Genomic DNA, 13241 nt, shown 5'->3' on the forward strand with positions numbered 1-13241 from the left:
CTTAGACTAGAAAGCTTTCTGTGCTGAACCGTCCCTTCTAGAGAAAGTATTGAACTCTAGCTGGATGTGAACCAACATGCAGGTTCTCAGTACGGCCACTCCTCTTGCGTCTCCCCCAGAGCAGTTACTTCGTACTAACCATTATTACAAACTCCTGTCAAAGCCCACTTGGACAACCTTTAAAGTATACATGCATCTCTTGGCTAAATAATATGTATGCGTAAAATGTAGATGTGAAACGTTAGTGAGAACCCTGAAATTCTAGCGGTGGTAATGCTGCAAGTGGTCTGGGGGTAATGAACTGGGCAGTCTCCAAAAAGGAAAGATGCTCTTGTTACTAATAACCACTAGATGTCTCCCTCAAAGCCTGTGCTGTTACCAATGCTTCTTGCAGGCAGGCTGGGGAGGTTATGCAACAGTGCTTCAGAGCTGCTATCCGCTCTCCCTCTCCATCACTGCCCTGCTTTGAACCACGTCTTGATCCGCGCTCCAGCAAATCTCAATCTGTTTGTGATTCTTATCTGTACTTGTTAAAAGTAGGACTTGGCTCCTTTCAAAAGCCAAACACAGCATTTCTCACATTCAGAATCGCCACGATGCATCTGAAGCATAACGCAACCCCAAAAAAGGAAGCTTTTCAAAAAGGCGTAACATTAAAAAGCACACAGCGATGTCAGCGTGCTAATCACAGCCCCTGTTGTTCCCTGTTCTCAGCGAGCGGAGCTGCACAAAGAAGCAGGTCATAGTGAAGCTGGAAAGCACGCTGTATTTGAAACAGAGCCCTAATTAAGACATCCAATCTGTCATGAATATAAACGAGGGTGAGGCAAAAGCTTTGTGTATCTGTTGTGGACCGTGTAAAAGTTCTGTCATCAATAAGCACATTCAAATTGGGCTTGAGTGGGGACACTTTCCCGGGATAATAAAATAATACATCTTAAAAGCATTTAAAAATGTCATTACTGTCCCGATAGAACAATTTACTCTACTCCGGTCTCAAACACAAGCCCCCTCCACACAAATTGCTTACAAGAGACGAGCCTTGATGGGCTGAATGGCCTTTTCTCATTCCTAAACTGTTGTTACAATCTTTTAAAATGCTCCCTGCTAGAAATGTAAGTGAAAGGATTCCAGGCAGTGGATACTGTACCTAGAGTCCTCTGTCTCCTGTCTGATGGTGACATGTTAAACACGTCGATCTCGTCTCCTGTATCAGGCTTGTAATACGTTTCAATGTCAATTGAGAACTTCTCCACGAATGGACAGGTGTACCTGTAAAAACACAAAGAAAATAAATAAATTCTGCTTCACAGTATCGTGATTTGTTAGCCGTGGAATTGCAGGTAAAAGATGAATGCCACCCATGGATGGGGTCATGGGGTTTTAGCACCAGCATATTTGTTTTTAGAAACTCTGGACAAGCTTTACTAAAAACAGGCTTTTCCAAAAAATAAAGTTGTTACAATGAACCAAGAACCTACATGTTTCAGGCTAGTTTTGTAAAAATTTCAGTGCATTCAAAATGGTAAAAACTGCATGAAGCTAAATCTTTGTATAGTGCAGGGGTGTCCAAAGTTGGCTCTTTTTCAACCCTGTTCTACATTGAATCAATTACACCTTCATCCAGACCCTGAAGTAGTTCATTATATCATTTTACCTGTCCATCCTGGAGAGGAATGGCTCTCCAGGCCTGTGATTGGACACCCCTGATTTAGTGCCTCTCTCCCACACACCTATTTTCCCTGTTGTGGACTCTGTAAGGGTCTATGAATTCTTTGGTTGAAAATAAGTCTCCCCAAATCTCTGCTCTGTTCTGGAAGGCGCGCAGTCAAGTGCTGAAAACAATTACCTCAGTGAGCGACCTTTCACTTGTCCCTCAAGACGTGCTTGAATTCAGCGGTGCAGTGTGAAGTGTGGAGGCAGAGCTGCTCCCTGTCAGGGCTGCCTGGAGCCTGTAATTTAGTGGGTAAGTCTGGAAACCAGTCCCCCTCACTGAGGACTTTGAGACGAATGGGCCTAATTTAGGAAGGGCTTGAGGGTGCCAAAACTAGAGATTAATTCTTGCAACGTTTCCCTGCATAATATATGATCTTTTTTTTTTTTTTAGTACAGATGATGTCCTCCACTGGTTATGAATCTATTTTAATATATGACAAATGTCCACAGAATAACCTATACATTAAGCGATGAAAGTCACATCAGAGGACAATGATACAGTAAAACTTCAGCAAGGCAAAACAGAAGGCAGTTTCCGTTCTAAAGACTGTTTCTCAGTAACCACTTTTTTTTTTTTTTTTTTAATTTGACTCCTATTATTAAAATAGCGTGGACAAACGAATCGCACCAACAGAATGAAATGGACGCTCGCCTGTGTAATGGTCTCAAAATATACAGAATCTGTTATGCTAATCTATTATTTTAATCTATTATTTTAGAGCTAAGCAACACAATTGGAGGCTCACGGCTGTACTGACACAGCCCGTCTCTCAGCGGGTTGCAGGGGTCTGGCTGTGTCTCGCAGCTATCCGAGATGACAGTGGTCTCAGTAGAACCACGTGTCGTCCTTTGTGCTGTTACTTAGGGCATTGTGCACAGGGCACGTTTGGGAGATTCATTTCAAAGCTACTGTTTTGGCTTCCTTCACGGTTACCCTTGGAACACTGCTCCTGTCTGACACAGAGAGCTCTTATCAGGTATTTACTGTCTGGGTTTTGATAAACATGTCAAGTTACTTCCTCTTTCCCGAAAAGCCTCCCCGTGGAGTGTTTATGATGTAACTGTACCGTCCTTCTGGGGGCGGACAGCCATTTACCTGAACTATTACTGACGAATGTAACGTTTAAGAAAAAGAAAAAAAAATAATCACCCTGGACTTCTCACTTTCACAATGTGTGAAAATGTGGGCTCCGAATTCCCTCACACACATCGACCACGTTCTCATTTCTATATTGTGATTATCTTTTAGTTATGGAACAGAGTTTGTGAAGTTCACAAGGCTGAAATATTGAGGTGTTGTTTAAAAACCAATGGGATAGTGTTGAATGTGTGACTTGGACCTCCTGACCTCTGTTCGGTACATAATTGAGGGGCACATTTCTCACAAGCAGAGGATCCAATCATGCTTATTTCTTAGTATAGTTTATTCACTTTGTGCCTGCAGGGCCAGCACAGGTACATCTCAATAGTGTAAGCACCAATATATAATCATTAAATTAACAATTCCAATACATCACAAAATAATATTACCTATCTATCTACCTGGATGCGTATAGTTTGAAGGAAGGAACATCAGCTTCTTACAAAGTGCCAGCGATGTGTGCAGAATCCAGAGTGTGTTTACAATCAACACTCACCCCCCCCCGAACTGAGTTTTGAATCTAATTTCGTGGGGTATTTTGAAAATGAATGCGGTTCCTTGGAATTGCAGACTCAGTGCAAACCTCGCAGAGATAGTTATGAATGCCGATTCTCTGCTGCCTCTCTCGATTCTGTCAGTCAGCAAATCTGACGTGGAGGGGATCGTGGGAAACCGTCCCCCTGGTCAAGTGCAGCACAGGCCAGGCCTGGAACACCCTTCTTCATGGTATGGTAGGTGGTCACCATTAAGGTTAATGCAACAAGAAAGATCTCTAAAAGGTGTGGGAGAACACACAGTGATGTCATTAATCACAGCCTCCTCCTGTACAGCACATTGTGACCACATGGGAGCAGCTCTTTGTGTTCCTCATTAGACATGGTTTATAATGATAAAGGGTTAAACACACCACGGTTTTGCTGAGTGAGAATCAGTGGAAGACAGTACCCTTTCCTCACCGTGTTCTAGTATAGGGATAGGCATTCCAGGACTCCTCTTCTACTCTCAGTGCAGCTTTGGGTAATATGGAGCGGAACCAGCTGGGGATATGCATCCCGATGTGGTACACTTTGTGAGTGTACTGCCCCGAGCCTCCCGGGCCGTCTGTGTAGGGCCTGTTCTCCAGGATCTCCACACCACTCCCTTCTCCGCACGTCTCGTCGCGGCTCTTTTTCTGGAATCACAAAAGAAACGAGACACATTTACTCAGCAGCTCTGTGCGCTGGCTGGGACAAGCATGCCTTTCCACACATCCCTTTTTAAACTTAATGGCAAAGTTCTCAGAAGCTATTTACTTCAAATCATCACAAGCACTTTTTTTTTCCAGAAAGAAGAAAAAAGCCCAATAAAAAGTTACCAAACCAGATATAAACAATAAGACTTTTAATTGAGGAACTTGCAAAGGAGTCTTCAGTGGTTTCTTTTTCATTTTAGAATTGTAATGGCATTTTTTTTTATTTTTTTTTTTTAATCCCCTTTCAGGTAAAAATTGTGCCAATAACTATTTGGAGTAAATAGCTTTGAGAATCTCGCCCTAACTAAAGGCTTTAGGCTATCCACAGCTTTTTTGTATTGCTAAACCACCATTCTATTTTACAGGAGAAAATCTACTGTGAAATGTCCTGTCATTGTGAACATTATGCACAGCTTTCATAAGCGCACTAGTTAACTACACAAAAATAAACCAGTGTGCCTATAGCATGTTCCAGTTCACAGCTGTTACTGGTTACCAGTAAACCTGCAGTTGCTGGAAACTCCATCAAGGTAGAAATCTAAATCCCAAAAGGTAAGCGAACGATTCCCACCCAACACTGAAGCCACTGTCTGCAACCATAGACCTTGGATGAGCTACAGCTTCAGGAAACATCATGTCGGTGACATTCCTTCTCGTTTACAGCAAGCGTGCCATACATAAAATACAATGAGAACACTGCCCCTGTATCACGTCAAAGACAGAGACGCTGCTTCCATTAGAGGAACTGCCCAAGTGAATGTATGACACAACACAATCTTTTACAGAGGAATCCACCTTCTAAAAAATGACCTGTTCTTTATTTCTAACACTCATTGGCATCCTGCAGATGCCCTGAAAGTGACAAAGGAGAAGCGACAAAGAAAAGAACATCTTTATATACTTGTTACTAAAAAGTCTGACATTACGTTTCTTTAGTGACTAACAAGCTACTTAGGTCAAGTTTATAACTGAACGCATGTACAGTATGAAACGTCAACAGTATGACAAAGGTTTGGTGCCAAATCAAAGCGGTTATCATGTTCACCCGGTATAGTGTGGCAGACAGACGAACACCATCAGCTTCTAAGTGTTCCTGTTTTTGTAACGACTACCCTAAAAAGCAGCCTTGCTTCTAGGGATTCTCGCCCAAACTGCACAAGATGACATCTCGAATGCAATAAGAGACAGACGACACATGACGTATGTAAAAGATACAAATAACCCCCCCATCATAACTCTGGGACCCTTCTGCCTTTCATCATATTATCCAAGTGAAAAAGCCCAGAGGGCTGAAACATGTATGACGTGAAGCATTTAATAATGTTTCCGGGCTGCGTTCTGCTCATTTCATTTCATGGAAAGTCTTTGGGCTTGGCACGCCTCCAGCAAGCCTGCACTGTGGAGGGAGGATGTCACTGCGCAGAGCACCAGCACAGCCAGTCCATTCCATTGACATGAAACCCAGCTCTAAAATTACAGCAGCTGATTAAGAAATGAGGTGAATGATGAGATAAAGCCACTTCGCAGAGTGGACTAGTGCATCACAAACACAACAGTACTTCATGCTGTTGAGTGAATCCTGCTGCCAGGGTAGATCTCAGTGTAAGACCGGGGAGATGTACAGAGGCACATATCTATTATAATAATATTGAATGTCTTTGTAACAAAATATCCTGACACAGTCTATAACAAGCAAGTTTGTGTTGGTGGCATCCAACTGTCTAGACCACAATAATCTAGCATTCCAACATCCATGTGTTCTACAGCTAGAAACACACTCCAATAGATGTCCTTTAGACGCCTTACCATCATAGCACTAACAAATTCTTTGGTGCTATTTCAGGGATGGAAGTGAGACTATTGTATAGCAGTTTTACCCATTCTAGGTTTAATACGAGATTGATTGGCCACAGTGTACAGGTAACAAGCTCAGATGGGTCTTACTAAAACTCATAGTAAAACCAGAAATGGATCAAACTGCGGTGCAATGGGAGTCATCTTTCCATTCTTGCATCTCATGACAATGTCCATGTACGATTAGAGAAGGACATTCCCAGGTGTGCAGTAAAACTGCATCAGGTTTTGACATTGTATTATTACTTTCTTGGACAATTTTAATCATAACAGAGAGTTTAAAATGCAATCAAAATTTAAAAGAAAAACATCTGCCTACCCTCATCCCAAAAAACTCTGTAAATCAAAATGGCATCATAGCAATTACAGCTATATAAACCTTCATACCCAGCACGGCAAAAACAAATCTCTCTAGATTTTCATTTCCAGTTCAAGAAGCAGCATGGAAAGGCTTTGCGTCTCAGTTAAAGCCTCCCTGCACGCCATGGGCTGGGGTAATCCCACAAAACCATCTGAAATCAGACCAGACAGGAGTGGAAAAGAACACCACGCTGCGCGAGACAGAATCTCACACCCGGTACCGCAGGGGGAATCTCTAGCTTATGCATTCTTTGTAGCTGGAAGACTGACAGACCACATTAATAACCTGGCCTGGGACACAGGCCACTGAAACACAGGGATCATTAATGAAACTGAAATACACACGCCTACCTGTTACTTAAAATCAGTAAATGGTGAGGATATGGCTCCTATTCCTGCTTCTGACGGGTGTTTCAAATGCTTTGATCCCAGCAGAATCGATGCACACAAACCCCCCCACTCAAGCTCAGTGCTCTTGGTATCGTTTACTACAGTCGTCCATAATCTGGCCTTCAGCGCCCTGCTTTCCCAGCAGGCAACTGTAGCTCTTGACCAAGTACATTGAACTAGAGGTGAGTGAAATACAGTGAAATGGCGACTTGTGTTCCAGGGCAGTCAACTCCTCTCCCGATATGCAGCAGTACACAGTATAGAGCAAGCAAAAACAAAGTTCAGGCCTCCAGAGTCTTCATTCGATACGGGAGTAAGCCTACGTGATTACATCCATGCAGCACTCAGCCAGTCAGACTTGTAATGCATGCAGCACTGAACCCATGTGAAACAAATTAATACAGCTGAACACTCAACACGGGCACCATACACTTCACATTTAGTGCAAGGGCTTTCATTCAATGATCGGTACAAAGGTTGATCTGAAGTATGTCACCTCACATTACAGCCTATTGTATATCTTGACAACAACTCTTACTGTAGGGATGGAAATAAGACTCCCATTGTATAGCAGTTTGATCCTTCCTGGTTTTACAGAACACACTTTAGCTTGTTACCTATACACTGTGGCTAATCAAGCTTGCAGTAAAACCTGAAATGGGTGTAACTGCTTTGTAATAGGAGTCTTATTTCCATCCCTGTTACTGCACTATAAATGAGGCCAGTCTTCAATGTACACAGATGGAAAGAAGACCTTGCACATCACTTGGAACCATTCCAGGGTTACTGTGTGATCATCTAGGCCTGCCTGAGCTTGAATAACAGGAACATCTTAGGGTTTGACCAAATAAAAATAAAACAAACCCACAGGATCACACAACCATACTACTCTACAGCTATTGCTGCTGGTTAACATTCCTGCCCAGCCTACAGTAATCTCAGCAGAGATGAAGACCTCTTCCATTTCTAGAGGAACCCCAGTCCTTCCTTCAGTGCTCATGTCTAATGCTGATGACACTGTATCCTGCCAGCCCCATCAACAGCTTTGCAGGACAGATGGTTACACAGATCCCTTCCAGCTAAAGTAATAGCATTAAATTACTTGGAACGGGGAGCCCAGAGAGTAGAGGCACCATGATTAGCAAGAATGCCGGTTACTTAAAGGCTTTTTATTAAGATGGGTCTCGCAGCACAGCACAGCAAACACAGGCACAGTACTCTTGATCGCGCAACAGCCATTATTGGATTACAATTACCTACCACTGCTATCAAAACCTACGCCAAACCTCATTTCAGAGCTCCGGAGGACAGCAGAATGAATCATTGAAACAAACAGTACACTGCAGGCTTGTTTTTGTTTGTTTTGACTGACAGAAAGCATCTGCGCCCTCTTTCAGAACACCAAAGCAAAAGCTGTTACAATGTTACACATTTTAAAAAAGAAATGCAATACTAAATAGAAAGCGAGCGACCAGAACTATTGGAACTGGAACACACATTTACCGATTCCTCTTTCAACGGCTAGCCAGCTGGTACATAAATAAAACCCCAGCACAAGTTAGGTTCGTTTGTAACCAACAAGTTTACTGTGCCAAAAAAAACTTTTAACCAAATTCTCGAACCGGCAGGAGCAGTTCAAACTAGTACAGCAACCGATTTAAAATCAGGACATGTTTATTCCTTCAGCAGCAGGTCAAAAACAAACCGATTTCAGCTGGGACTCAGATCTAATGAGGACTGCAGGCTGGAAGCAGTCTCTCCATCTCACACTGATGGTGGAGGTTATGAGAGTCCAACACAAAATACGTGCGAGGAGGGTTTACAATCCAGGACTGGAGGAAAAAAAAACACAAGGGCTGGGAATATAGTACACTGTCAGGGAAATATTGGAGGTTGCTGAATTCATTCGGAAATTGCCATTACAGAATAACGTGAAACACACAGGTGATCTTTGAGTTGTGTATAATGTCCAGTGGCAGGCTGGATTGCAGACTGCAGGTGGAACTGCCGGCAGCCCCAGTGTCATACTGGTTGTTACAGGCTGGTTTCAGGGTGCAGATGGAAACGTCGCACGAGATCTGCGGAGACCAGGTTCCACAGTGGTCCTGCTTTAGAACTGTCACCCTGCTGTACATGTGCTTCTATAAAATTGGGGTTCTGCTGTTTGTTATGTCATGTCAGTCTGTTTCCAAAGAGGACTCACATGCACTGCATTGTCAACATGACATTGTAATTACAGCATTAACCAGTAAAGATAAACTGCACATTACAGTTTTCCAAATCTTCAAACACATGTAAAACGCAGAGGCACAGCCAGCCTGACTCCTGTCCAGCCATGCATGAAAATAAACAGGCATAGTACCTATTTTTGTTTCCAAAGTGTGCAGTTTAGATATCAAGGGATTACTGCACAATGAGTATTTCAAACAATCCCCAGAGAGCCTGTTTGCATTCTATTTAAGGCTCGGTTTATTTTCTTAGGAATTATATTAGTCATGTGAACGTCAAATTCGGCAAGGCTACTTACATTTAGAAAACCAGGCTGCTTTATTTCCGGGTTTCTACTGAAACAGCACCAACACTGGCTCGCAACTTAACCTGCGAGTGTCAAGTAAGCAGAGAAACGAATTCCCAGAACGCCCTGTCCTGCTGAACCTGTGTAAACTAACAGACCGTGTCCCCCTGACTTGAGGTTTTTTTTTTGTTTTTTTTTTTGTATTTCTATAGCAGACAGTGTACTTTGCAAGGAAAAGCACCAAACTAAACCAACCATTCTAAAATCCCCTTTTCACCCTGTATGTTCGCATGTTTTCACAGAAGAGATTTTGCATTGACATAGCCCCCTGAATTCTATTTAATTTCAGTATAGAAGTCTGTCAGGTGCCGTTAGTTTATATATATATATATATATATATATATATATATATATATATATATATATATATATATATATATATATATATATATATATATATAAATCTACTGTATTTGGTTAGCAGGAACACTTCAGCCACAATACAGATTTTTTTTTTTTTTTTTTTTTGCATGGCTCTATTTAAAATGGAAAAGTACATTTTCACCTATCTTGGTCATAAATATTAGATATCGTGTGGGATGCTTGAGTAGCATTTCATAACAGAATCTGTAACAGAAACCACTTTCAGGGCTTCAAGCCTGGGGCAATCCATGAGCCCAGTGTTTTGCCAGCCCAGCTAATGACTAGTCCTGATTGGTCCACAGTGCAGTACAGCTGGGCCTGACAGACTGCTCTGCAGTGGCTCGGAGCCTTCACTGCAAACCAGCAAGCCACACCCTAACATCAAGATATCTAGATCTGTTTCCAGCTGTAGCACTACAAACTCTATGGGTAATGGCAAAACAGGAAATACATGACAAACATTTCATTCACAGGGGTGTCTTGAAAGGAGCACAGGTAATACAGTAAGTAGGGCTGTTGATATTGTTTTTAACATTACAGACAAAACCCACTTCCCTTACAGCGGTGACAAAATCATTTGAGTAAATCATACCTGATATGTATTATCACCACTAAATGCACATTCAGTTTTGTTTTTTTTTACATTGAGTAAGACACTTGACCTCCATGTGTTTCCAAATCCGCATTAGCCAAAGCAGGGAAAGACCCCACTAGAATTTCAATTAGAAGATTTGCTTAGTTTGGTTTGGCTATCGTGTGAGAAAGCGAAAAAAATGCCATCCCTGGAGATCCCATTGTCCCAATGCAGAAATGCTAATAAGGTCATGTGATGCGATGTCAAGTACAGGGCAGATGTTTCAATATAGATTCCAGCTGCACCATCAATCCGTCCAAGGGTCTGGAAAGTGGAGTGTGTGTACAGGCTTTACAAATCAAACCACAAATGGGAAAAAGATCACCCTCATTCTGAAATGTGTTTAACGGGAGGGGCATGGCTTACACATACAGGAAGACACTCTTTCTGGCAAGAAAAGGCCTGAATTAATTCAAACAACAGGGTTTTCCACAGTACAGTAAATATTACTCCAGCGCATAAACTCAGAGAGATGGGCGCAAGAGATTGAAAGCAATATCAGCACCATCAAAGAAAGCCCCAGAAGAAAAACAACATCCTTAACATGATTAATCAAAAAACATATAACAGACTGAAGAGCTGATGCGGCATACGTGACTGGAATAAAAGATCCACATTAGAATACAGCGACGCTCTCCCAGCAGTGGGTAAAACTGTTATCAACCAACAAGCCTAGAGTCAGTGACGGCGAAGGCCACGCCACAATAAAATCAACACCATACAGGTGTAACTGATCCTACTATAGGACGATCTTGAACTTGCATAAATACAATGCTAGCAGCTGCAAGGCCCGTTTGAAAGAAAGGCATTACTGAACCAACATTAGCACCACTTAAGACAAGATGTCTTGCCAGGTGACATTAAAAGCCACCTAGGGGTAGCAGAGAAACCCTGGCGCTTGTAAACAAATATATATATAACAATTGTTTTTTCACTGGCCTATTTAATCTCAGCTGGATGTTGCAAATTCTAATACTGTAAAGTGATTTGTGATGCTGGGAGGTTTTGCTGGCATCACACATCACATCCTTCAATGAGATATGAATGCGTGCGCTGTGGCTAGGCTTGGGACCTTGTGGGTCACAGACTAAGCGGCACACCCTGGAGACAATCCCAACAACGGCAAGGCGAAGCGCGTGGACTGACAGGTAACATCTCGGGCGATACAGCAGCCCCCGCAGTGCTGACACCTCGCTATTCTCCAGGCATCGTCTGCCCTGCTCATTTAAAAGTGCTGACGGTCTTGTAGGGAAAAGCTGTCAGATAATACCTACAAGAAACCTGCGCTTCTAATAGTGTACAGTTTAAACATTATTCAAGTGTTACACCTTTAACCACGGTCAACAATGTGCAAGCCAACTATAGGGGTTAGCCTTTGTGTTTTATACTAGTGCACATGGTAAAGTGATGCATTTCATACTCAACACTATATATATCGATTTTTTTCACATAGAAGATGTACTGTAGGTGTCCATTTCATTTTGTTGTATATAGTAAAGTGAATCAATAAAATCACCCCAGGGTGGAAACACCATCAGAAATTAAAGAGCGGTGGTAATAAGATCCACCACTGTTTAGATCATTAAAATAGACCACAGTCTAATTTATATAAATACCCTCTTTTGCTCATCTTACTGTGCGTTTTCCGATTGGTTACAAACCTTCCACATACGATTAAAAACAGGTTTGTCCTTGAAGTTTAAACTTTCAGGAGTCTGCAAGGAAACCAAATCAGGCCTTGAAGAAATGGCACTGTGGCCTCTCCACTCAGCCCTGTGCTCTGTGAACTGTCCCCTGCCTTCATTGGACCTGACACCTTATTCATTACCAGCAATCTGCTCTCAGCACCCGCAGCCCCAGCTGTAAAGAGCCAGAGATACACCAGGATCAGTTGTGCGGGGTGCCATTTTTCTTAATGTGCAGCGTATGCCTGAAAAATGACTTTATCATCTCAGTGAAAAATGACATTCACTGCAGCTGCCCAGGCTGTAAATTATGCAATGATTTTTGCATTGATTTTCTAATAAAAGAACCCAAACCCAAAAGACCTGGGTTTGCAAAATGATCTAATGTTTCCAGAAAAGTACATTAGCATGATTTGATGGCAAAAAATACTGTACAGTAATAAATACAGTGGATTCAATTACTGGTTAGGCACAGTGTCATCATTTGTGCACATACTGGCAAACACCATTCTGCTTTGAAATCTGTTTTCTCGTTAGTTCGCTTGAAGTAAGTAGTTTTATACAGGGCTGCTGTTGTCATGCCCACAAAACGTTATTTCATTCATAAAAAGACTTTGTGCGTCGGGCACACTATGAAATCACTGGTACGGTGGCAGAAAAAATATTGTTTTTAAGAGCCGTCACTGGGCTTAGTACATTTAGTACATTTTCAGGTCCGATTCAAATCTGAGCAGGCAAAAGCAGCAGCTTTATTAAAATCTTTACATCAGAACCTGGGCACAGGCTGGAATTAATCAACAGTAAGACAGGGAGAACTGTAACGAGAAGAGAGTGTTGCTATTCTCGTGCAGGACCAATAAAAACAGATGCACTGAATGGTAGCTGGGAGCCATGCTTTCGAGTTTTGTGTTGCCATAGAGGATAAGAATTCAAGCAAAGTGGGTGTCCCTGCTGTACTGCCATTAAAGCAGTTTTTATAAGATAGTATACAATGAGTGACCACTGTAACTAGCAACAGCAACCCAGTTAATCTACTCAGTTTTACTCTTAATGCTTAAAAAAAGGCAATTTAACAGTAACCAAGCATTAAAAAGAATACCTTGGCAAAGATATTATTATATTTTCGTACAGTCTTCAGATGCATTAAACTCAATGCTTTGTAGTTAATAAATAATTTCATATTAATTACTACACACTTACGGGTGACTGAGGAATCTTAAAATAGCTGTAATCAATGGCAATTACAGTAGTTTTAATTAAGCCGAGGCAACTGGGAGATTTAGACCGAAACA

At 42.0% G+C, this 13241-nt stretch overlaps 1 protein-coding gene across 18 annotated transcripts in view; it reads right to left on the minus strand.

The window, feature by feature from the left end:
- LOC117428161 (membrane-associated phosphatidylinositol transfer protein 2-like) overlaps positions 1–13241 on the minus strand; it is an 85405-nt gene that overhangs the window by 25769 nt on the left and 46395 nt on the right. For all 18 annotated transcript variants that reach the window (XM_058994507.1, XM_058994520.1, XM_058994513.1 and 15 more), the window contains 2 exons: positions 3814–4028; positions 1151–1272 (listed from right to left, as the gene is read on the minus strand). In XM_058994507.1, the coding sequence (XP_058850490.1) occupies positions 1151–1272; positions 3814–4028 (337 nt within the window). The remainder of the gene's footprint in view (positions 1–1150; positions 1273–3813; positions 4029–13241) is intronic.

This window comes from Acipenser ruthenus, chromosome 21 (genome assembly GCF_902713425.1).
Source record: "Acipenser ruthenus chromosome 21, fAciRut3.2 maternal haplotype, whole genome shotgun sequence".
Taxonomy (NCBI): domain Eukaryota; kingdom Metazoa; phylum Chordata; class Actinopteri; order Acipenseriformes; family Acipenseridae; genus Acipenser; species Acipenser ruthenus.